The 25,361-nt window shown below is 39.0% G+C and overlaps 1 protein-coding gene across 8 annotated transcripts in view; it reads left to right on the forward strand.

The window, feature by feature from the left end:
• The window catches only part of DYNC1I1 (dynein cytoplasmic 1 intermediate chain 1), a 272,928-nt gene that overhangs the window by 157,078 nt on the left and 90,489 nt on the right, over positions 1 to 25,361 (forward strand). For all 8 annotated transcript variants that reach the window (XM_084896671.1, XM_084896669.1, XM_084896672.1 and 5 more), the window contains 4 exons: positions 6,322 to 6,411; positions 12,634 to 12,796; positions 14,848 to 14,947; positions 21,527 to 21,652. In XM_084896671.1, coding sequence (XP_084752797.1) covers positions 6,322 to 6,411; positions 12,634 to 12,796; positions 14,848 to 14,947; positions 21,527 to 21,652 — 479 coding nt within the window. The remainder of the gene's footprint in view (positions 1 to 6,321; positions 6,412 to 12,633; positions 12,797 to 14,847; positions 14,948 to 21,526; positions 21,653 to 25,361) is intronic.

Genomic DNA, 25,361 nt, shown 5'->3' on the forward strand with positions numbered 1-25,361 from the left:
TACTTTGTTATTAGTTTTACTTCCCCAAGATCTTCACTCGGCTCACTCCCTTAACTCCTTGAATGTTTTACTCAAATGTCACCTCAGTGTGGCTTTTCCTGACCAGTCCATTTTAAATCTCTATTCTCCCTCCCCTTTCCTGCATGCCCAACTCGCTTTCCAGCTTTCTGGTCCCCACAGCACTTACCAAATACAGTGCATGTTTTTATTCGTTTGAGGTTTCTTTTTAGCAACTTGAATAGAAGCTCCTTGAGCACAGATATTTTTGTCTGTCTTGTTCTTTGCCACATTCCCAGCACCAGTATATACAGGTATATTGAGTAAGTGCTCAATAAATCTTCATTGACATACAAGCTAAGGCACCACCAGTTTGGAGGTTTCTGGGTAGGAGTATTCCCAACTCTCTTGATGGCTTAAGAAAGGATTATTATCCCCACTCAGCAAAGGAGGAAGCAGGGCCTCGCAGAGTTTCTCTGAATTGTGTAACATCAAGAGGCTAGCAAGTAGTAGACCCCAGCCTCAAACTCACTTACTTCTCTTGACGTTCTGCTCCCACCCATGTTGTGAGTCTGTTTGACCAGAGGAATTTGAAGTAAGGGTGGCTGGCTGGTTGGATTTCAGGGCATTGGGTTCTGAAATGAAAATGAGAGCAGAATTTGGATGCAGCATATATATATATATATATATATATATATATATATATTAATATATATAATATTTTATTGATTTTTTTTATAGAGAGGAAAGGAGAGGGATATAGAGAAACATTTATGAGAGAGAAACATTGATTCAGCTGCCTCTTGCACACTCCCTACTGGAGATATGCCAGCAGCAAAGGTGCATGCCCTTGACCGGAATCGAACCTGGGACCCTTCAGTTCACAGGCCGACGTTCTGTTCACTGAGCCAAACCAGTTAGGGCCAGCTTGTATGTTCTTGAATAATAAAACCACCCATCGAGTAGCTCTCCATGATGTGAAACCTAACTCCTCCTCAGCTCAGCCTTATGTGGAAGAGCGGTCCATGTTGAAGCCATGCAACGTCTACCTCCACGAACCCTTCCTTGTACTGCAACTGAATATTGTACCTGCTTGTACTTTAGACCTTTCCTTTCCTCAGCATTTATGTTTCATGTTGTGTTGTGGGCAGGGGGACAGCATGTGTAATGGCTTGACATGATTTAGAGGATTTTATTTTATTTTATTTTTGGTATTTTTTGGTGGGGGGTGAGCCATGACTCTGTCTCTTCATCTATAAAATTAGCCTAATGCTACCAAGTTCTTTTATTTTTATTTTATTTTATTTATTTTATTTTTAAAAATATATTTTATTGATTTTTTTACAGAGAGGAAGGGAGAGAGATAGAGAGCTAGAAACGTCAATGAGAGAGAAACATCGACCAGCTGCCTCCTCCACACCCCCTACCGGGGATGTGCCTGCAATCAATGTATTGTACATGCCCTTGACCTGAATTGAACCCGGGACCTTTCAGTCCACAGACCGACGCTCTACTGCTGAGCCAAACCGGTTTCGGCGAATGCTACCAAGTTCTGATACATGAGTATGCATGTAAAGCATTCATCACTGCCATAGGTATTATTATTGTGTATCTCCTGTTTCTCTTCTACTAGGGCACAGATCATAGACATAATGCACTCGTCTGGCATTTTCGTTTGCTAGGGCTGCTGGAACAAAGTGCCAGCAACTGGGTGGCTTAAACAACAGGAGCTTCTGTTTCACAGCTGTGGATGGCAGAATTCTGAGACCAAGATGTTGGCAGAGTTGGTTCCTGCTGAGGCTCTGAGGAAGAAACTTTTCCATGACTCTTCCATGGTTTCTGGTGGTTTGCTGGCAATCTTTAGTGTTCCTTGGCCTGTGGAAGCATCACTCAAGTCTTTACCTTCATCTTCCCAGGGCATTCTCCCTGGGTGTGAGTTTTTGTCTAAACCTCCCCTTTTTATAGGGATAATAGGTGCCCACTTTACTTCAGTATGGCTCCATGTTAATTATTGGGTCGGCAGCTAAGTAATTGCGGGTTTCACACATATATGGCTTCAGTTAAATTTTTAGTTTGCAGACGTAGTACAAATGTAAAACACATTTTGTTATTTGATAGTTGGCTATTCAGCTGTTAATCAGTAAAAAAAGTTTTTTGATCTGTTTTGTAGTTTTCGTTTGGCGTTAGTTGAAAAATGGAAAATCAAAAGGAACATTTTCGTCATATTTTGCTTTTTTATTTCCGCAAAGGGAAAACGCATCGCAAGCTCATAAAAAGTTATGTGCTGTTTATGGTGACGAAGCCTTAAAAGAACGGCAGTGTCAAAATTGGTTTGCCAAATTTCGTTCTGGTGATTTTTCACTCAAAGATGAAAAACGCTCTGGTCGTCCAGTTGAAATTGATGACGCCCTAATCAAAGCAATAATCAATTCAGACTGTCACAGTACAACACGTGAGATTGCAGAGAAGATTCATGTATCACATACATGCATTGAAAATCACTTAAAACAACTTGGCTATGTTCAAAAACTCGATACATGGGTTCCTCACGAACTGAAAGAATCACAGTTAACGCAACGCATTAGCAGCTGCGATTTGCTAAAGAAACGTAATGAAAATGACCCATTTTTAAAACGACTGATAACTGGCGATGAAAAATGGGTTGTTTACAACAATATCAAGCGGAAAATATCGTGGAGCAGGCCAGGTGAACCAACTCAAACAACATCAAAAGCTGATATTCATCAAAAGAAGGTTTTGTTATCAGTTTGGTGGGATTACAAAGGAATTGTCTACTTTGAACTCTTACCACCCAACCGAACGATCAATTCTGATGTCTACATTGAACAACTGATGAAATTAAACAATGCAGTTGAAGAAAAGTGGCCCGAATTGACAAATCGAAAAGGTGTTGTATTCCATCATGACAATGCAAGGCCACACACATCTTTGGTCACTCGGCAAAAATTAATGGAGCTTGGTTGGGATGTTTTGCCACATCCACCATATAGTCCTGACCTTGCACCATCTGATTACTTTTTGTTTCGATCTTTACAAAACTCCTTGAATGGTAAAAATTTCAATAATGATGATGATGTCAAATCGTACCTGATTCAGTTTTTTGCTAATAAAAACCAGAAGTTTTTTGAACGTGGGATTATGATGCTGCCTGAAAGATGGCAAAAGGTCATTGATCAAAATGGGCAATACATTACAGAATAAAGTTATTTAGTTCCATGAAAAAATTGTCTTTGATTTTCTTTAAAAAATCCGCAATTACTTAGTTGCCGACCCAATACTTATATATGCAACAGCCTTATTTCCAGTATGATCACATTCTGAGCTATTGGGTTTAGATCTTCAACATATGAATTTGGGGGTGCCCAGTTCAACACATAACAACATGGGCTTTACCCACCTTTGTTTGTTGGAGTTGCTGGCATTTAGTAAGCTTCAGGGTGTTGCTGCCGAATCCATTGCATTTTCTGAAAATGCCTCTAGAATGTTTAGAAATGGGGCCATTTTTTTTTCTCAGCAAATGAGAGACCTTTGGAAAATTGCTTCCCTATCCAGGGTTAGCAGAAGGGGACACTTCCCTCCAGCCAGTGCCTCACCAGGCTTTGTGTTAGGTCTTTGGATCATGAAAATACAACATATGTTGGTGAATGTTTTAGGAATTTCCAAGCAGGTTTGCAGTGGGTAGATAGCAGTAATATCTTTATACAGAGGTAAAGTCTTAGAAGCATTATTAACATTATAAAGATTTATTTATCTAAAAATCTGTGTTCTTTTCAAAATTTCAGAACAACTTTTTATCTCATCAATATGTATTAACAAATATATTATTAATAAATGACAGTTTTCCTTAAAAGTGTTTTACATTCTCTTCTGATATGTATATACTAGAGGCCTGGTGCATGAATTCATACACTGGGGAAGGAGGGTCCCTCGGCCCAGCCTGCCTCCTTTCACAGTCCAAGAGCCCTGAGGGGATGTCCTACTGACGGCTCAGGCAGGGAGCAGGCCTAAGCTGCAGTCTGGCCTCTCTCTGCAGGAGGCAACCCAACTGATCAGGGGAAGGCGCCACCTTCGTCACCCCACTGCTGCTGTGCCACTGCCAGCCACTGCAGCTGCCAAGTCCCTTCACCACAAAAAAATGACAACTTTCTTTAGGCATTTTCAAGATGTATGTTTCATAGGATATGATATTTTTTTCTTTCTTTCTTTCTTTCTTTCTTTCTTTCTTTCTTTCTTTCTTTCTTTCTTTCTTTCTTTCTTTCTTTTATCCTCACTTGATATTTTTCCATTCATTTTTAGAGAGCCTAGAAGAGAGAGGGAAAGACAGAGAGAAACATCAATGTGAGAGGGACACTTTGATTGGTTGCCTCCTGCATGAACCTTGACCTGGGCCTTGGCCAGGGAGAACCCTGCAACTTAGGTACAATCCCTTAACCAGAATTGAACTTGGACCCTGCGGTCAGCAGGTTGAGGCTCTGTCCACTGAGCCAATCCAACTAGGGCAGGATATGACATTTCTTAGACCCTCTAGCAGCAGACCTTTGTTTCTTATTCTAGGAGTGTAGTGGAAAAACCCTAGATCACCTTCTTGGGTTCTTATTAGGCAGGTTATCAAGAACACTGCGAGTGGCATACAGAGAGCTTAGCCAATGAGCAGTCAGAAAAGGTGTTTCCTCTGCGGCTCACGCGCAGAGCCAGGACTACCGGTGAGGGCCTGCCCTCAGCCTTGGCAGCTGAGCAGGGTCCTCTCCCTTCTCCCCTCCTGGCCTCCACTCTGCCGAGGAGGCTGCAGGCAGGCCTGCCCTCTCCTCTCTGGGCTTGCCCTTGGCCTTGGTGACTTGGGCAGACTCCTCTGTCTCTGTCTCCGTCTCTGCTCCAGGCCTCACCTGCATGCAGCCTCCTCCTGACCAGTCATGACTGTTATGGCTTCCTAGCTAATTTGTATATTACCTCTTTAGATAGATAGATAGATAGATAGGTAGGTAGGTAGGTAGATAATGTTGTTATAAGGTAATGAGGTTGATGATATGTACAGAGTAATATATTTCAGTTAAAAATTTAATTATCTAAATTGCACTGCTATACTTCATACATCCATATTTTAAAAATTGATATTCCTTACACAAATCACTTGCTTAATATAGTGGGAACTTTTGGAGTTACTTTTTGGGCTATCCATACTTATTTATTTGGGCATTTATGTATGCATTTATAGGGCATTCTATAATTGTTTGGTGCTGAAGTTTTGAGTTGATATGTCTCGGGATTTATTGTGATGGAAATGGGACTATATATAGAGCTTTAGATCTCATGGAAGGTTTGTAAATATTGGTTGAATGAATGAATATATGAATGAATGTATGGAGGAAGGAAATGAAGTCATTTATTTTAAACTCCATTTGAACCAACAATATTAGTAACTTTCGGTGAATATAATACTTAAGAGTGGGGATAATGTATTAAAAACTGTGAAAGCAAGTTTTAGTTCTTTAGATCATTTTATTTTTATAAGTTGGATTTTCTTGTGACATTTGGACTCTCCCCTAAATCGTGACTGATGATTCCAAAAGGCCTACAATGAAAGGGGCCTCTGAGACAGGCAGGTTGAGAGCAGAGAGTGAGCACACATTTGCATAGGGCAGGAAGGGCACTATAACATCTGGCAGTGGTAGCCTCCTGGGTCCATTTGTTAGTGCTCATTAAATTCACATTAATGCATGAGCTGCTCTGGATGTGTAAATGCCATGTGGGTTGGCTGCTTTCTCAGAGGCCAATGGCAATGACTTTTGGGGGCCCTACCCCTGGTGGTTTACTTGCCAATGGCATTTGACCTGGGGTCAGACTTGTATTTAACCCTTTCCTGTAGGTCAAAAACAAATTAATTTGGTGAGAATTAAATTGGAAATGAGTCGTCTGTACAGCAGGTGTCCCCTGTGGAGAATGTGCCCCAGGTGGAAACATTTTAAGATCTGTTTTGGGGCCATCTCTGAAGAAGCTTCAGAGGTCAGAGAGGCAATTCCAAGACAGCCCATGTGGTGAGGGCCTGGAGATGGAGGTAGCAGGTGCTGACTCAGGGCGGCTTTCTCAGCAACTTGGGGGTACTTTCAAAGAGGCTCCTCTTGGAGACAATTTATTTATATATTCATGAACATAGATCTTGGGCATTCATTGGGAACTGATTCACTTAGAAGTTGCCCTAAATGATTGGAACTTTACCCTTTGCCCCTACCTCCCACCATCAACCAAGGCTTTGATTTGAAGGAACAATAATAGTGCATTGCTCTTGCTCTCTTTCTTTTTTTCTAGAGGATGAAGATGATGAGGAAATGGTGGAACCTAAAATTGGCCACGATTCAGAACTGGAAAATGGAGACAAAAAACAGGAAGTGAAGGAAGGTATGGTGTGGGAGATACATTGTGTGGTTAAGGGACTCTAGAGGTAAGTCAGAATTAAATGTGCACCCCCTGTGTGGGAAGGTTTTCTATGATTGTTCAATACATTACATTTAGCAGCATGAATTTCAATCTCCAAAGCAAGAGTCATTTTTTTAAATTTTGACTGATAGAGGCAAATAAAGTGCAAACCATCCACAATTCTAGCAACAAATCCAGTCATGATTTCAGTGAAATTATTACTGAATAATGAGAAAATAAGACATTTGTTTCCAATTGTTGTGCTATCCAGAAGCTTTATTGTATATTCCCAATGATAACACAACAAGAAAGCAAAACAACAACAACCCACAAACAAGAAAACTAAAGCAAAAGAGAAAATGGTTATGGGATGTAAAGTACAGCATAGGGAATATAATCAATAATATTGTAATAACTATGTATGGTATCAGATGAGTACTATACTTATGGGGTGATCACTCTCTGAAGGCATAGGAATGTCTAATCAGTACACCCAAAACTAATATAATATTGTATATTATCTGTAATTGAAATTTTTAAAAATTTTAACAAAGGAAAAGAAAGGGGAAGACAATACTACAGGTGCTGTTTCCCTAAAAAATTATCCCTTTGAGATTCTCAGCCCTGCAGATAAAAGAGAACTCTGAAATTGTCATTCTTATTGACCAACGAGTGTCTGTGAGGACAGAGTGTGGATTTAAAAGATCCTTCCATATTTCCTACTGAATGCCCACCATATAGGTCAACATAACTAATTAGAAGCCCATTTGACTTAACAATTTAAAGACGCCTGTGGCTCTGGCACAATGTGTGTCACATGGTTGTCACTGGGGATGTTTGAGGAAAAGAGTACATACTGGTCACGTGTACTCACTTCAGTCTGCTCAGGCACTGAGGTTGGTTATGGTCAAGTTCTGGGGCACAATGGAGGACAAGGAGTGGATTCATCTTTTATAATGGCATCCATGGAAGGGACAAAAGTTACTTTTCGTGAGAGAATCTAAATGGATTTGATTGAAGAGATTTCACATCCAAACTTCTACTAAGAACAAGCTTTTTTAAAGCTGGTGAGTAAAATATCATTGACACAGGTGTAGCATGAGACAAAATAAATCAGAATTTACTAAAATACCCTCTTCTTGCTTTTGCAAAATGTCCTTAAGATATACTGGGGGATAAGGAGATGGGGCATGTTTTGCGTATCTTGGCACAGATCACACCCCCCCCCCCCCCCAACACACACACACACATCCCAACCTCCAAATTGTCTACTCTGGCAAAACATTGCAACCACCTTCTTCACTTCTGAGCAGAAACACCCTCTAATTTCAATTGTTACTCATGCTTCATGGAACTGATTAAAGTCCTGTTAAAAGTCAAGAAGACGTTTGCAATACATTTTCTGTTACTGCTGCGCGGTGTGCTTTAGTCTCTATTAATGGCTTTTCTGCAAATTAGCACATAATGGGTTAAAAGCATGTTTATGAAGGCATCAATGGCATTTTTCCCCCCAAAGCAAGACAGTATTTTGCAAATTTTTGAAAGAATCTCTAGCAGATATAATCGTGGCGCCATTCACATGGCTGCATGGTAGTTAGGGCTGTGTCAGCACTTCCATTATGAACCCTGAGTTGTAGGGATTTATTACTCAGCCATAAAAATTTGCTCTGGGCTGAAACTTGACATACATGGTTTCAAACCAGTGAACACATTTTTGAGAAATCTGGCCTGTTCTGGAGTTAAAAAAAAAAAAAAGTGGCGAGGGAGATGGGAAAATAATCAGCGCTCACTAGCTTTTGACATTTTTGCCCATGTGACATCAGAATGCATTAAGCCACATATGTCAAACACAGGGCCCGCGGGCCAAATCCAGCCTGCCAGGCCTTGCAATGTGGCCCGCACCGCGCTGTCATCACTGCGCTCCGCTGTCAGTTTATGACATTGTCAGTTTATGACTGTTCAGTAAACCATTCGGCCCGCAATTTAGGCTGGATTTTAGATTTTGGCCCCTTCTCTGATTGAGTTCGACACCCCTACATTAAGCAGTAGAGAAATGTGGGTTTGTTGTATGACTGTTTTCACTCTGTTTTCCACAACAGAGGAGAGAAAAACAGCAGGTACATTTTAGCTTTTAATCAAAACGGAGGGAATTTGTATATGGGAGTGTCTGTGTCTTCAGGTTTGGAGGTTTGAAACAACAGCACCGGAAACCTCACTTCTGTAAACGCATGTCAGCTCCTAAACCTCACAGTAACGTCCGGGGAGGATGCCCTCTCTGTTAGTCTGGTTTGGTTTGCTTGTGTATGAACTGATTTCACTGTAAAATTCTCGTAAGAGCCATGCTCCTATTTAATCTGATTTTAAATTTAAGCTTTGTGGGGTTTTATTTTATTTTATTTTTGTCTTTTAAATATATTCTTGAAAAACATTAAAAGATGTAATTTTTATATTGAAATTTAAAATGACATCATAGGAACAAGGCAAGACAATTGAATATTTTTAAAATAACTTTTCGCCAAAAAAGAAAAAAAATGATAGTCTAAAAGACTCAATAGAATTGTGAAATTCATGATGAATTTTACATTTTTACAGAGGAGAAAAATCCCAACAACCCAAAAGATGTACTATATAATAAATAAATTAAAAAGAAACTAAAAAAAACAAACAAAAAACACCTTAAGGCTGGTAAGAAAACTCAAGAAAATAGGTTAAGCTAATCATGAAAGACATAAAAAAGCATTTTCATATGTAAAACCGAGATAAATTAACATTTCTACAATAAATAGAATATAAAGTAAACCCTGAAATAAAACTTATACTAGATTTTAAATTTACAGGACATGAATTCACAGAGTTAGGCAGCCATATAAACTTTGAATTTCATGAAAGCAACACATGTTTTCATACTTGTTATTCAAGCTAAATATAACTGTTCAGGTAAATTTTGCAAGTTTGAAATCTGTCATGTTATTTGGACCACATGTAAGTCAATTTCACATATTCTGCATTTTACAAAGAACCTTTTTTAAGGTCACTTTAAATGCAAAAATTATTGTTAGCTCTTGGCAGAAATAATAAAAATTTTGTTGCAAAAACAAAAAACAAACCTGCTATAATATTTCTTATAAGAAAATAAAATATTATAATGCCCATATTTTGCTCTGATATGCCTTATTAAATTAATCCTGCTCTTTGCATGCAGCGAACGTGTTAAAAATTTGACTAGGTTCCAGTGATAGGGAAAAGCTGCAGAAACAGATATTTCAGGGGGACTTGGGGATCCTGGGGTAAAACTATTCTGATTCTAATTGTTTATAATTATATTTTGAACCTTCTGGATTCCATTAATCAACCAATTTTCTTTCATAAAATATGATGTCTGGAGAGGTTTCATCTCTGAATACAGCTTTTGAGTATGGTTCTTGGATGCTCCATTATATTTTCATTTCATTGTACAACATTTATCATTTTAAAGATTTTTAAGTATGAGAAGTTTGTTTTTTTGTTTGTTTGTTTGTTTTGTTTCTTTTTTCTTTTTTTTTTTCTTTTTTTTTTTTTTTGGTGTGTGTGTGTGTGTGTGTGTGTGTGTGTGTGTGTGTTTCCCAAAAAACACCTGTGGTCCTACTTAACTCCTAAGTTGAATATTGTTTATGATGTCAAAAAACTACTTGCCTGCACATGCATCTTATTATTTTGTGCTAACAAATCTTGTCATTTGATCCCTGTTAGACATCAAAGCTTCATGTAAGATATATCTTTTGTTTTGCTCCAGCAGCAATTTAATTTTAAGCCAAATATTGTATTGTCAAATATAATATCTGAAGAGGCTACTCTGAAGAGGCTACTGCTTCACCTACCTGAGCGTGGCCTTTGCTAATACACTTTGATCAGCCATTTATGTTTCTCTTAGAGAGAAGTTGTATGTCTTGAAAGATGAGATCAAAGTGACAATAAGCTACAGGGAAGAAAAAAATTACAGAAAATTACACAGATACTATTTTTTTAGTCAAGGTAATGGACCAGTAAGGAAAGATACAGGTGAAATAGAAGATACTGAAGAATATAGAGAATATAAAGGTTTTTTTTTGTTTTGTTTTTTTAGTATTATAAAAATGGAATAAAGGGGAAAATTCCTGTCTCTGCCTAATTTCAAGGGTGCTTTGGTCATCCATCAACAGTGACTAAGGCTAAATGAGGCTATTAAAATAAGACATTTTTCTTGGTCCTATAGTACCCTTGTTTAGTGAAGTTTATTTATTGATGTAACAGTACTAACCAAAATAAAATAACCCACACATTTTGTAGGGTTATTTATTTATTTTGCCTAGTTACATTGAGTAGTTTTACTGTTTTTTTGAATTTACATACAGGTGAAAAATTCAAATTTATATTAATATATAGGAGTTTTAAGAAGTAGACTTCTAAATTGCTACCTAAAGAGTAATGATTAAATACATAACTATTTGACCAGTGTATTTGTCTTTAACCCTTAAATCAGACTTAGATCTTTAACTGCTTGAAGATCTGTTAAAGATATGTTAGATCTTTAACATATGGCATAGGAAATGTTGGTTTTGTAAAGTTCTTGTTATGGTCCTTTCACTATTTCTCAGGCCAGTGTCTGGGCAGTTCTGCTCAGCAGAAGTTGATGGGGTCCTTGGAGAGTCCTAGCAGACACTGGCATCTTTCAGGTTCTGCAGTCTTCGGCAGCAAAGAAATGTTTCTAACTGTATTTAAAAACTATGGGATTGGCTGTTTTTGGAGATCTCCTACTGGAGTGGATTTATCATTCTTTTTGTTATAATGTTACCTGGAGAGCATTTTTCAAGGTGTGAACCAACTACATCAGGGTCATGCTAGTTTCTAGTACAAGGACAGATTTTGGACTCCATCCCTCCCGACCTCCTGCATTGTGGTCTGGGCAGGAAAGGGGCGCTGGGAAGGGGAGAGGCATAATGAACCTGAAAAGTTTGCGGTCTACTCCATGGCTCTGCAGAAGAGTTTTGGACAGTTCCCATTTCTCAGAACTGTGGCTTTGAGATACCATGAACAGAAGCAAGTAATGTTTGCATAAAACATTATACTCCAGGTCTGCACCTGAAAGAGTCCTCTGACCACGTGGCCATATGGACATTGGCTCTGGTTAGACAGGGATGGTGGTAGAAGTGTTTGGAAAAGTCAGTGGGTGAGTGATTCCACCAGGGACCCACCTGTAAATGTAATGCACTGCCCCTTCCGTAGTTTAAACTTTAGGCACTTCTGGTGCCATGGACAGTGTCATCCATCAAATGTGGACTCAAGGCTCCCGGCCCAGAGTTGGATGGGGTTCAGGAAGGACCACAAAGGCTCAGCTGACAGCTTCTGTCCTTGAGGGTTTCTCAGTCTGGGAGAGTTCCTAATCCTTTATCCGTTTATGTAAACCCTGCTACTGAAGAAACAGTTTATGTAACTTAATTGTGACTCTGAAGAGAACTTTCTTGCAGATACTATGACACATTGCTGGTTTTTTCATCTTCTTTGCTTCATTATTTTGCATCTTCAGGATTCATGATAAGCTTAACCATGTTAGAAAAGTGAGGCATATAAGCGATAGTGAGTGTCTTACAGAAGCATTTATTTGTTCCATGTGTTTGTGTACAAAGTGAAGATAATTGGGGTTTGGAAGGACATGTCAGGTTTTGAGTGGAATGTATATAGCAGTCAGTCAGCCTTATCAGCTTACTATCTAAAATAAAATGAATTTACCCAGAGAAAGAGGACAGGTTTTATATGCATCATAGCATAGGTAGTTCTTAATTATTTAATGTGTGCAGCTTTACAATAGTCTCTAATATATATAGTTTTAGATTTCTCTAATATTGATTATTTCAGCTTTTTTTTCAGTTTAGTTCTAAAGACAATAACATTATTCAAAACTGATTGCTTAGAACCCACCAATATATTTTCATTAGTAATATGTTTTAGCTCTTCAAAACAGTAAACAGTATGAGATTTTTTTTGTAAAATTGGCAGTGAAGATGTCTGCAAAAAAAAGTTCTGTGTGAATGTGGGAGTAATTTAGACAGGCTATTTACAAGGGTTTATCTCTCTGTGTCTTATCATTCCTTTGATAAGCAGTCTCTTTCAATAGTTGGGTTCCTCTTGAGATGTTTTAATTGTCCTTTTTGTTTTTTTCTTTCCTAATGATCTCTTTTACATAAAAAGCCCCTCCAAGGGAGCTGACAGAAGAAGAGAAACAGCAGATTCTTCATTCAGAGGAATTTCTCATCTTTTTTGATCGGACCATCCGAGTCATTGAAAGAGCGCTGGCCGAAGACTCGGACATCTTCTTTGACTATAGTGGTCGAGAGTTAGAGGAAAAAGATGGGTTAGTTTCTTGTGTTCATTTAAAAAACAAAAAACAAAACATTAATAACTTATCTGCTGATTCTAAATTCATGTGTGAATCACCGTTGCAAATCCCGAATCTAACAAATCAGAGGAGGATGAAATTCCAGGGTTGATCTTGCTAAACAGCTTTGACTAAGGGCTTTGGTTATACCTTCTGGCTTAGAGTTTCCCTGTAATTATCATGTGCTTCCGTAAAATGCTTTTGAACTTGATATCTGGGGAACAGGCCAGGTGATAGAGACTGGCAGAGTCGTATGTACCTGGTCCTCTGACAAAACACCCTTATAAGCAGCAGAAGGAGATTTATGTTATATCCAGTAGATCTGTGTTTTTATGTCTAAGCAAATAGGAAACTGAAGAAAATAAACATGTGATAGACCTTAACTGATGTGGGAGACAGTGAACAGGAACTAGAAATGTTTTCCTCTTTAGACACCATAAGATTCTGTGTCTATTGCCTTTTAAGAAACACATATGCAGGGATATATTTACAGATAAACAAAAAAAGTAATCAATAAAAGCAAATGGCCCCAAATGACTTTCTCTGTGACTGCAACCTATACATTGTAAAAGGCAGTGGCTGCTAACCATCATCGTGGGGATAATAAAGAGGCACTTTATGAGCTTCGTAAGAAGTAGAAATAGCTGGTTTTTAGTCGCCAATTTCTTTATGCCAAGAACAATATGAAAAGTTGAGATCACCTGCCTTTTTCATCAGACCTGAGTTTTTTTATTTCTAAAATTTAAATACATTCTCAAAGGACAACATTGAAGACACTGAAAGGAATACAGCACAGGCTCCAAACACAGTTTCAAAAGGGAGTTCTGAAATGCCCTAAACAGTTAAAGAGACAATAGTGTTTTGAATATACATGTTGTGAAATGTTTGTTTTCTTTATAAAAGCCCACTTTGTGGCTCAGTTTATGTTTCTAGGTGCTATTTCCTTCTGGGTGTCTGGCCCACTGCTATTCTGGCTTCCTGAAAGTTACTTGGCTGCATATACCTCTTACCTGAGTTTGCAGGGTTGGAGATACAAAAGGGTTAACAGGAGGGTGGGGGGGAAACAACACACACACACACACACACAAAAAAAAAAAAAAAACACAAAACAAAACAAAACAAAAAAACCTCAGAGTAAGTCAGCTGATTAGAGCCTAAGTAAATAACCTGAAACCAGGTCACCCAGTACAAGTGATGCGGGATGCAAGCCAATGGAATGAAGCAAATGAATGGGGAAGAAAAGGTGAGTGTGGGGAAATTCTTGAACCAAAGCCCAAGAAATGTAGGCAGTTTTTTTATGCACATCCAAAAGCTGCTGGCAGAGAATAAGCATGACTCAATTTAAACACTCGGTCAATGGAGCAAATGCAGGACCAGGGAAGCACTCTTCAGCGGAGGTTTGGTGGCCAGCTGAGTATCAGCCAAGTAAACACTGGCCCAAGTGTAATTATCCCAGACCCCGGAGCTGTTTCAGTCTATGTGTAGCATCTCATACACTTGGTGCACCCCCCACTCTCCAGCATGTCTGTCTCATGGTGGAACTTGCCCCTTGCTATTGAGCAGGGAGGCAACCACTGCAGCTCATCAGAAATTACTGGTAAAGAGAAACATGCATATCACTTCTTGTCTAAGGCCAGACAAGGGGCACTGGTCTCCAAGACTCTCCAAGTGTGTGTGCTCCCTTGACAACAGGGACATTTCTAGTAAACTCTGCTTTAGCATAGAACTTACTAAGAGGAGAGGACTCCTTTAGCACCGGACAAGATGAGAACCTGAAACAGATTGGACATTTCATACCAGGCTTGGGACAACATGTGGAAACCTTTTCTGGGCTAGGTTAGAGAGGTTTTCATAAAAGTGACCCTTGATAGTTAATTTATGAACAGAGTTTGTTATATAAATGGATGCTTTGGCTTCAGGGAGTATGGTGTACCATGCTTTTCCATGTCATTCTTTCAGCATTAGCAAAAGAAATCAAGCCCAATTCTGAAGCATCATGTTTATCTTTGATATTTAAACCCTCCTAGGGATGTCCAGGCTGGAGCCAACCTTTCTTTCAATCGTCAGTTCTATGATGAGCATTGGTCCAAGCACCGAGTAGTCACCTGTATGGACTGGTCTCTCCAGGTAAGAATTATTGCTGGGATGGGACAAACTGAGCTTGTGTTCTCATGGCATTTGTATTTAAAAAAGAAGAAGAAAGAAAAAAGAAGAGGAGGATAAGGAAGGGCTATACATATTTAGTGTAGTTCAAACCCAAGGTTCAACTATAATCTTTCTAAAGTTCAAATCTGATCACTCCACCCCCTATATTGTTGTCCAGGCATAATTTGAATCCAGATGGTCTGAGCCCTGAGCCCATGTTTTCAATGACCATGCTGTGCTCCTTCCTGCAATGACAATGGCATAATAGCAGTGAGGAATGCTGAGTTCTGGCCATTTATGTCCAGCACCATTTCTGCTTCCTTGTATTCTGTGTTTTTATTAGAAAGAATACCATGGCTAGCTTTTAGTTTGTGTTTCTTACATGCTAAGTGATGTGCCAACTGCTTGGATGGCATTATCCTATTTCACCCTCATAACTTCACATGAGGTGGCCACTGTTGCTTATTCCATTTTATAGCTGAAGACATAGAAGCTCAGAGAAACTAAATATTTGCCAAGTCACTCAGCTAGGCTGTGGTAGAGCAGGGATTTGAACCCAAGCCTTTCAGTACATTAGGACATATGCTCTTCACCACTGCCTCCCACAAATGGCACTAAATCTGGCACCGAAAGAGGTTATAAATGTTAAATGACATGGGGCAGGTAGCAAGTGTTTCAGAATGCAGTGGAGTTTGGTATCTGTTTCTGGTCAGACAAGACTTCTCAGAAGACTGGGATTTCAGACAAATGGAGGGGAGAAGAAGGTGTTCTAGGCAGAGTAGTTAAACAGATGGTGTGAAGAGCTCCATTTAATCATGCTGGAGAACTGAAGGGGAGAGTAATCCCCCACAACCGGACTGTCATCAGCCACCGAGTGGGTGAGTGTTCTCTCCTCTTGAGTCCCCTTTTACATCCAAACAGCAGAGCAGGCATGTCATGATGGAGCAGAGACTAATACCAGCAGGGATTGCCCGGCCGCATCCCGCTGCTATGTGGGTGGTCTGTGAGTGCACTCGGGTGTGTGCACAGAAATCAGATCTAAGCCTAAGGAAACACTTAGCTCGGCTTGTTCACTTGTTCAGAGTCTGGAAATTACACAGGAACCTTATCTTAACATTCCTCAAAGGTAACGTGAACTTGTCCCTGGGTTGGCTGACAGTACTCCCAGAGGAGTGGCAAGGCCAGCTCCTTCTTGCTCATGATGGATTTGCTTCCATGCAGGATTCTGTGTGATGTTTTTTTTTTTGTTTCAGGAAGTGAACCTGTAAAGGACAGAAACTCTACCATAGAAAAAATATGTTTATTTTTCCTCATTTTTGTGTAAGCTGTTCACCTACATAATGATAAAGAGGTTTGCAATTCTGAAAAATGTACTTCATATGGAGCATGAGAAAAAGGTTTAGAACCCTCAGCTCCTTCATGATAACATTTCTGTGGGGTTCATAGGACCATTTTTATATGCGTAGAGGATGAAGAGACTTCCTTAATGTATCTAGATGCAATCCAGTGATATTAACAAAGAAGGACAGAAGCACACCCTTACACCCTAGTAGGGACACATGCACTAGAATTATTGATTACTTGAGTGGAATAGAATGGAAAAAGGGGGAGGGAGGGAAGAAAACACTACAGGAAGTCCTCACTTAACAACATAAGTAGGTTCTGTGACTTTAAACAAAATGACATAGAATGAAACCAATTTTACCAGGGGCTAATTGATATAAACAAGAGTTCAATTCCTAAGGCATCTCATCAATGTTATAACAGCAAAACAATGTTACTCGAGGATCTATTGTATGAGGTTTCTGCATAGCTTTGTTTTGCTCTCCCAAAATTCTTAAACAAGAACACTTTATATTTGCAAAATATCCACCACACATAATTTCCTGGAAGAAATGTGAGCACTTGGAGAATTACATCAACTTTGTCTTTCATTGGATATTGTGTAGTAGAGAGAGTCAACAATACTATATACTTAGCATGTGATAGACTGGTACAAAACCAGGCTCATGGTCTTACTGCCAAGATAATGTACTCCTCTCACATGTAAATTACATTCTCCAATCTTTTAGTCATCATTATTCAAACTCGAGTAATTTTGGACAGTTTTTTTAGTTGCCAAAATCATATTTACAATAGCAAGAAAACTCCCACTGACACCATTCAAATCTGCTAACATACGGATTTGACACCTACTTTATGCCGTGCCCTCTACTTCTTTCTTGTTTTGGAAATAGCGTCCTAACTGGTGTTCCTACCCAAGTTTCTATATTGTTGAGTCATTATAAGTATTCTTTCAAGATTAACACTTGTAAAGATTACTTATATGTTCTCAATATCACCTTAGGCATATTGCCTGACTTCTCTTGGCTTAAGATTTCTCATTCATAAAATGATGGTAATAATACTAAGCTTGCATGCTTATTGTGACTATTGAATGAGTTAATGTTTTAAAGCACTTACAATTTTTTTAAATGTCTAGTACATTAAAAAGTACTCAATACATGTGACAGTGGAGAGAGTATTAGTAGCACAAGTATAAATAGTTGCAATGTATGACTCCTTCCACCCCAGAGTAAAGTCTAAAATGATTAGCCTATACTCAGTAACTTCTATGAGAATGCCCTGAAATATTTACAACTTTTCTTCTGCCTTACCTCTTCGTACATCTTGGCTCACTGCCATATGCTATCTTCTGAGGTCTCCTGAACCTATTCTTCTTCACTTTTGGCTAGCTTAAGCAAAAGGGAATTAATTGGAGAGCCACTTGGGTACTTATGGGATCCATGGAAAAGATAAAGAACTGGGAGTCAGGAAGAGTAGAAATCTGGACAGCGTGGAGGACCTCAGCAATAAAATGCTCTCATAATCTAACTCACTTGCCAACCCACAGGTTTTGTGTCTCTGTTCAAAATTTACAATGGCCAGCTAAGAGAATATGATTGGCCCATTGGATGTCAGCCCTGCAATGAATGTATTGTCCCTAGGAAGTTAGACAGCTGTTTACTGAGGTATCTCCAGACATGGGAGCATCACTGAGCCAGCTGACACCCAAGAGAAATATCCTGTACCCATATTGGTACCCTTGTCCATTCTGTCTTTTCCCTTTTCTCCTGATTACCTACCCATTTGATAAAACCCAACTCTCATTTCTTTTTAGAAATCTTTTTCAATTTTTTCCCCCTGCAGCACCCCAACTAAAGTGGTTATTTTATCCTTTGTACTTGTTTATGTTCCTATCTTAGCACATATCATGTTCTGCTTTTATGTTTGTACTAGAGGCCTGGTGCACGAAATTCTTGCACAGGTAGGGTCCATAGGCCTGGCCCGCAGTCAGAGCCAATTGTGGTCTTTCGCCTGCCAACCAGGGCCTTCCTTTGTTCTGTACTGCCCCCTAAATGGTCAGCGCACATCATAGCAAGCAATTGGTCTCCTGGTATAACTCCTGTGGGGATAATTTGCATATTAGGCTCATAGATAGATAGATAGATAGATAGATAGATAGATAGATAGATAGATTATAGTTACACATGCATGTGTCTCACTTCCCTCTACTTAGTGGAGAGTTCCTATAGAGCAAAGCCTGTTGTTGTTACTTTTTAGCTGGCACTGTGCCTTACAAATGCATAGGAAATACTTGATGCAGGCTAAAATGGACTAGAAGCCAAAAAGACTTTAAATAGGGTTCTCACATCTTCACCTATTAGCATCATAACTAGAAACAAGTTACTCAACCAGGGACTCTCAGCTTCTACACCTGTAGAAATAGGAAAACCATTGCTAGTTTAGATTGCAAGGACCTAATGAGTTAATCACCCAGCTCAGTGTCTGGCACATAAAGGGCACTTAAAACATGTTGTTTCCTCTCTCTCTAATAAAAGTTAGACTTTATTTCTCTATAACAGCAAACAGCTTGAGAGCAGATCTGGTCATTTCCATGTAAGAATTCTCCTCATTAAATATTAGATAATCCAGCCTCATTAGTAATCACAAACTTCATACTTGTTCTCATTCTCTTTAAACTCATACTTTTAACATTTAAGGTTTAAATAATTGTTCAGAAATTTATTTTTTATTGGATAATAACAAATTTGACTAGTCATGTTCAAAGAAATAACAGAAAAAGGCATACTAGAGGAGATTTTTGAATTCATAAAATTTCACACGCAATAAGAATTAAAGTAGTATCTTTAGGACTTATGATCCCAATTATAGAAATTACCACCAAAGACATTTCCCTGGTATTTTACTAAAGCTCTCCCTGTTTTCTAAAGGGGGTTTAAACCCAAATAATTTAAAATATTTTTAATGGAAAAAAGAAAAGCTACAAGTGGGAGCTGACGATGAAACCCAGATGTGAAGCTGTGGGATATTATTCAAGACACATCTGGCTGCTCATTGACCACTCTGATAGTGGTGGTGTTGATGTTTATAGAGTTGCCTTTTTACATGCAACGTACTCAAACTTCAGCTGGACAGTCTGGAGACTTCTGTGTTTATCTAGGTGTAGTGTCTTTCAATGGACCTTGGATTTAGCTACTGAGGAGTGCTTTCTGGTAAAGAGTGATTACATCCAATGATGGCCGCATACAAGCATTGTAGGCTTGTACTTCCTCTGCGTCAACCAGCAAGTTGTCGCTCTGTGTAGTTTTCTTAAATTGAGGGATGAATGAATAAAGCCACAGGGAAGACTTAGGTTTAATTATTCTAGATAGAAAAATGTTGATGTTCAAATTTATAAGGATAATCTATTTTTAAATATATACACCACATAGAGAAATATAGGAGAGAAATTAAATGATCTCTGAAGGGTGATAGGATATGTTATAATCCTAATATAATTGCATATGTAATAATACAATTTTTAATGTGGCTGCCTTATGGAAATCCCAGGTAGGAGTGGCCTGTTTATGAAATGTTGTATCTCCCATGAGGTCCACCCCCCAGTTTGTTTATTAACACACAGCACAGAGATATCATAGAGTGAGGAGGTATTTCTATTCACTGTGGAGTCCTAATGGTTTTACTGGTTGTGCTTCCTGCACTTATGCTTTTAATTGTTGGAATTATTTTATAACAAGGAATTAAATATAAAGTCCACTGAGCACAGTTATTAAAATTTTTTTTAAAAGCATCTGTAATTCAATAGATTTTGGCACAAATTTAGCATGTGCTAGGAGTTGCTAGGCCCTAGACTCAGAAGTCAATAAAAACTAGTCTTTGCACTCAGAGTGCTTACAACCTTGTAAGAGACAGAGATGGGGGGAAAACCATAATACAATTTGACAAGTGCATTAATAGGCGGGGGACACATACACATAATGCTCAAAGAGACAATGAGAGGCAAGAGGAGGTGGTACATGGTTAGTTGAAATTATCTGGAGGACTAGATGCCTGCATTGAGTCTTAAAGAGTGAGTTAATGATGTCTACCACACAGAAGAGGCATTCCAATGAGAGTAGCAGACTCATAAGTACAGCCGCCATACCTGTGACCACAAAGCTGACTCACAGAGTGTGAGGAGGGCAAAAGGAGGGAGAATTGTAAGAGATTAAGTAGAGGAGTTAGAAAATGACAGAAGGATCCTATATGACCTGCATTTTATCTTAAAAGTAATAATGAGCCTTTATAGTATTTTAAACAGAGGAGTGCCTTAGAAGATGTTTGTTGTAAAGTCATATTGACAAAGTAGGTGAAGGTAGGGCCGGGAGAGCCTGGAAGCAGGGAGCCATTTAGGAAGCTGTTGCCTTCATTCAGATAAGAAATTAGTTTAAGAGGCTCCCACCTTAAGGATGGGAAGAAAACATGCACTTGAAAGGTTATTGAGGAAGCAGTGAAAGAGTACATAGGGTTGAGAAAGAGGAAACAGTAAAAATGAATGTGGCGTGTCCAGGCTGGGCAACTAGGCAAATGTTAGTGAAAGGCACCAAAAGAGGCAACATTGAAAGAGCAGTAGGTTTTATGGAAGGCAACGAGCTCATTTGTCTATGGGTTGCATCTGATGTTTCTGTGGGCAGCCCTGAGAAATCCCCAGGAGGCAGTCAGATAGAAGGATCTGCAGCTAGGAGAGAAATCAAGCCTAAAAAGTATAGATTTGAACACTGTCAGCCTATTAATGCTTGTTAAAACCATTAGAGACGATGAGGTCACCCAGGGAAAATGTGTATACAAAGACCAAAGAAAAGTGGGGCATAAATGCTTCCATGGAACATAGATAACAGATGGAGAACCTGTAGGAACTAAGAAGAGTGGGCAGGAAGAAAATCAGGAGAGGAATATGTAATGGAAGCCAACATAGGAAAAAGGAGGGGTTAGCCTACATGCCATTTAATACAGAAAGTCCCAACGATGTGTGCAGTTTGGTAGTTATTGGCAACTATGACAAGCACATGTGGAATGTTGGCAGCAGAAACCAGATTGCAATAGGTTTCAAGTATGCCACAGCTTAAAATTAAAGTGACATTGAAAGTACGGAGTATAGCATGTGTCTGTAGAAATTAAGAAAGTATTCTTTGTGTTGTCATCTTGGCCTAATTCATTCTTGTGACCCTTTCCCCTCAGTACCCCGAGCTGATGGTCGCTTCCTACAACAACAATGAAGATGCTCCCCATGAACCAGATGGAGTGGCCTTGGTTTGGAACATGAAGTTCAAGAAAACCACACCAGAGTACGTCTTCCACTGTCAGGTAGGAGTCAGCCCAGTAAAAATAACTTAGGCCAAATATAGCTCCTGCTGCCTTGCATCTGTCTTATGTGGAGAGGAAGAACTGAATTTAAAAATGGAATTGTTAACAGTTTTGGAAAATTTCCCCACAGTAACCTAATGTTTGGGGAAAGTGGCAACCCTCTCCAAACAGTTAGGAAGCCTGGTTGGGGACTGTGTGTCATTTTCTTTCTATTTAAAACCGCTCCCATAGAGATGAGTTTATATAAAGACCTCACACTTATGAAGAAATCCTGGTGTACCACTTCCTCTGCTCAGCAGCAGCATATGCTTGCCCACCCACATGGACATCCGCAGAGCACTACCATTTCAAGCTCCCTCCTCTCTCTGAAATGTAGTTCAATGGGGTTTTGCCAATTTTAAGTTGAGGTGCGCCATCTTGCTTGCAGATAATAATATTTTTGTAGCTGGTTTAAGGGAATGCCTCTCGTGAATCTTTCCCGACTTGTTGAGAAATATAGATGCTGTTTCCAGTTTGCAAATGCAGAGAGCATTCCACATAGTTTTGGGTAGTTTACTCCTTATGTCTGCTGATGCATTTGTCTTCTCGTCCATTCAACACAATACAGGCTGAAATTACACTGCACTCATGAACATTCAGCTTTGCTCCATTGCCATGACTCTGCCTAAATAATAGGCCTCTATAGTGGCCCAGGCGCCAACCCCTTTATTAATGTTCCTATCCTGTGATTATGCACAGGAAAATGCAAAACAAACGTTCTAGCTTAAAGTTTCAGTTCCTCAAATATTACAATTCAGATGTACTGAGTGGCAGTTTAATCTAAATACAAATATGTCAGTTGAAGAGGGTGGGTAAACCTGTTGATATTTGGAAGTTTAGTGCCATTATCTATCTCAGAGCTGAGTATCTTTTTGAACTGAAATATGTTTAGACTTTAGGATATTATCAGATATAATTTGGGGAATGGGAGCTGCTGGAATGAAAGGCCCAGCTCAACCTGATTGAGTAGCCTCTGACCCAGGCCATGTTTTTCTAATTTGCTATCTTAAAACAACAAGAATTCTAGGTCTGCATAGTAAATAGCCTTTTTTTTTTTTTTAACCTTTGAAATAAGAACAGTTTTCCTTTCTTGTTTTTTTTGTTTTGTTTTGTTTTGTTTTTTATAAGATTATCAAATTTGTCAGTGTGATATGCTCTTTTGGTAAACATAGAAGCACAAAATCTTAATTTTGCTCAATTTTAAGAAGTTTGTTGAATTACCAGGAAAATACTAAAAGGCTTATGGGTTAAGCAGAAGCACATTTTTAAAACAACAGTGCCATTTAAATTATTTTGATATTACATAAAGCATATCTTGAATATTAAAAAAAGAAGTAATAATATATTGTTCTAGTTAATGTTCACGCTGTTTATCAAGATTTATGTTAACTGACTATTGGTAGCCTGTGAGAAAAACAATTTGATAATATGGTTAACATTCACAACATGGCATAGTAAACAGGCCAGTGGGAGCATAATAATTCTGAGTTAAAAACCGTTTTCAAAGGTCTTCGGAAATAACTGGAATTTTAAAATTACCTGTTTTATTGCACAATTGTAATACCAGTATTGATTGAAAAGAGTATCTTCTCTTTCCTCTTGTGGTATCTTTGGAAGTATTTACTAAAGTTCTCACGATGCATAAATTTTATTTTTAGTTTTTCCATTAAATGATCAAATATATGTATTTTAGAGGAAAATACACTCTTGATTTAAAAAAAGACCAAACAGCCGAAACCGGTTTGGCTCAATGGATAGAGCGTCGGCTTGGGGACTGAAAGGTCCCAGGTTCGATTCTGGTCAAGGGCATGTACCTTGGTTGCGGGCACATCTCCAGTAGGGGGTGTGCAAGAGGCAGCTGATCGATGACTCTCTCTCATCGATGTTTCTAACTCTCTATCTCTCTCCCTTTCTCTCTGTACAAAATCAATAAAATATATTTTTAAAAAATAAAATAAAAAATAAAAAAAGACCAAACCAAACTCAGAAGTACTCTGAATATCCTAACAATATATGCTGACTAAAATATCTCTGTGTCCCCCGAATTCCACTACTATGTTCATTTCATCTGGTGACCAGAAGCAGATGGGGCTCTCAACTCTACTTAGTATTCTTAATAGAAAAAAAGTGAGAATTCTAATACTTTTAAACTTTGGGTTGATCAAGTGACATGTGCAAGAGACCATGAGGACTCGGAGAGTCTAGGTACCAAATAAAAGCTACTCAATCTAACACATGATTAAAAAAAACTGAAAATCATTATTATGCTACTTCAGACACGAATGTTAAGTAGTCACATAAATGACCCTTATTACTCATTAAAAATACATTTAGAAAATCTTATGAAAATCTAAATTGCTGAATACCACTATAGTACCTTGCTTCTGTGATTAAATTATCTTAAACTGGTCTAACTGCAAGGGGCAGAATGTATCACCAGCTTTGGGAAAGTGCAAAGGGAAAGAGTTTTGGTCCCTCTAAGGGAGGAAGTGTATACAACCTAAGTCATTCAGAAGCCCTTCTAGGGACCCGTGGTGGTTTGAATATGCAATTATAGTTGGAAACAATGGCATGTAGAGGAAAGAAGAAAGGGGATGACAAGGTGACAAAAGTAGTTGGCTTCTTTATTTAAGAGGGAAATCTTGCCTCACAATTCCCTGCTGCTCTTTGGCCCAAACTAGAGTGGCAATTCTTGCCTTTATTACTCTGATGATGATCTCCTACTGGATCCTACTTGAGAAATTTTCTAACCAACTCCCCTTTTCCTTCCCACCTTGTCCCCTTCGCCCCTCCACAGAGACACACTCTTACATTTCCTATAGCTCATTCATTGCTTTGATCTGTTCTGGGAGTGGATGGTCAGAAGACCCAGAGCTGTTTTTCCAAGACCACATTCAATGTGACATAGGGACAATGGGCATTGGAGAATTGGCGAGTACAATTCCTTTTGTAGCTGGTTTAATGGAATACCCATCACGAATCTCCTACTAGACCAAATATAGTTCCTGCTGCCTTGCATCTGCCTTATGTGGAGAGGGGCGGGAAGAGTGGGCCTTCTCAGTTACCTGGTGCATTTCTTATTAATGGATGGATGGTAACAACTTCTCCCAAACCTAAAGGGGACCTTGGAGAGCCCACAGAATTAGAATTCATATGAGTAAAACCTAACCCCCACTCACTGACCTATGAGTTTTCTTCTGTATCCTTTCTGATCTTTGGTAAAGCTTACTAGTACATACACCTGGGCTCCTTTCCACATTGTCTCACTGACATCAGGTGGCTTGTGCTTCCACATTGTCCTGTGATGTGGCAATAATTTCATGTAAACATTTCCCTTAATAGGAAAGAGGACCATGAACAGGGAGAAGCAACAGGTGCCTGGCGTTGATTGCACTTTTATTTGTTTATTTTTTAATCCTCACCCAAGGATATTTTTCCATGGATTTTTAGAAAGAATGGAAGAGACGGGAAAAGACAGAGAGAGAAATATCAATGTGAGAGAAACACATCCATTGGCTGTCTCCTGCACAAACCCCGACTAGGGCCCAGGTCAAAGAGGAGCCTGCAACTGAGGTACATGCCCTTGATCAGAATCGAACCCAGGACCTTCGGTCCGTAGGTCTATGCTCTATTCACTGAGCCAAACTGGCTAGGGCTACTTTTTATCATT

The sequence above is a fragment of the Pipistrellus hanaki genome (genome assembly GCF_964339955.1).
Source record: "Pipistrellus hanaki genome assembly, chromosome: 10".
Lineage (NCBI taxonomy): Eukaryota > Metazoa > Chordata > Mammalia > Chiroptera > Vespertilionidae > Pipistrellus > Pipistrellus hanaki.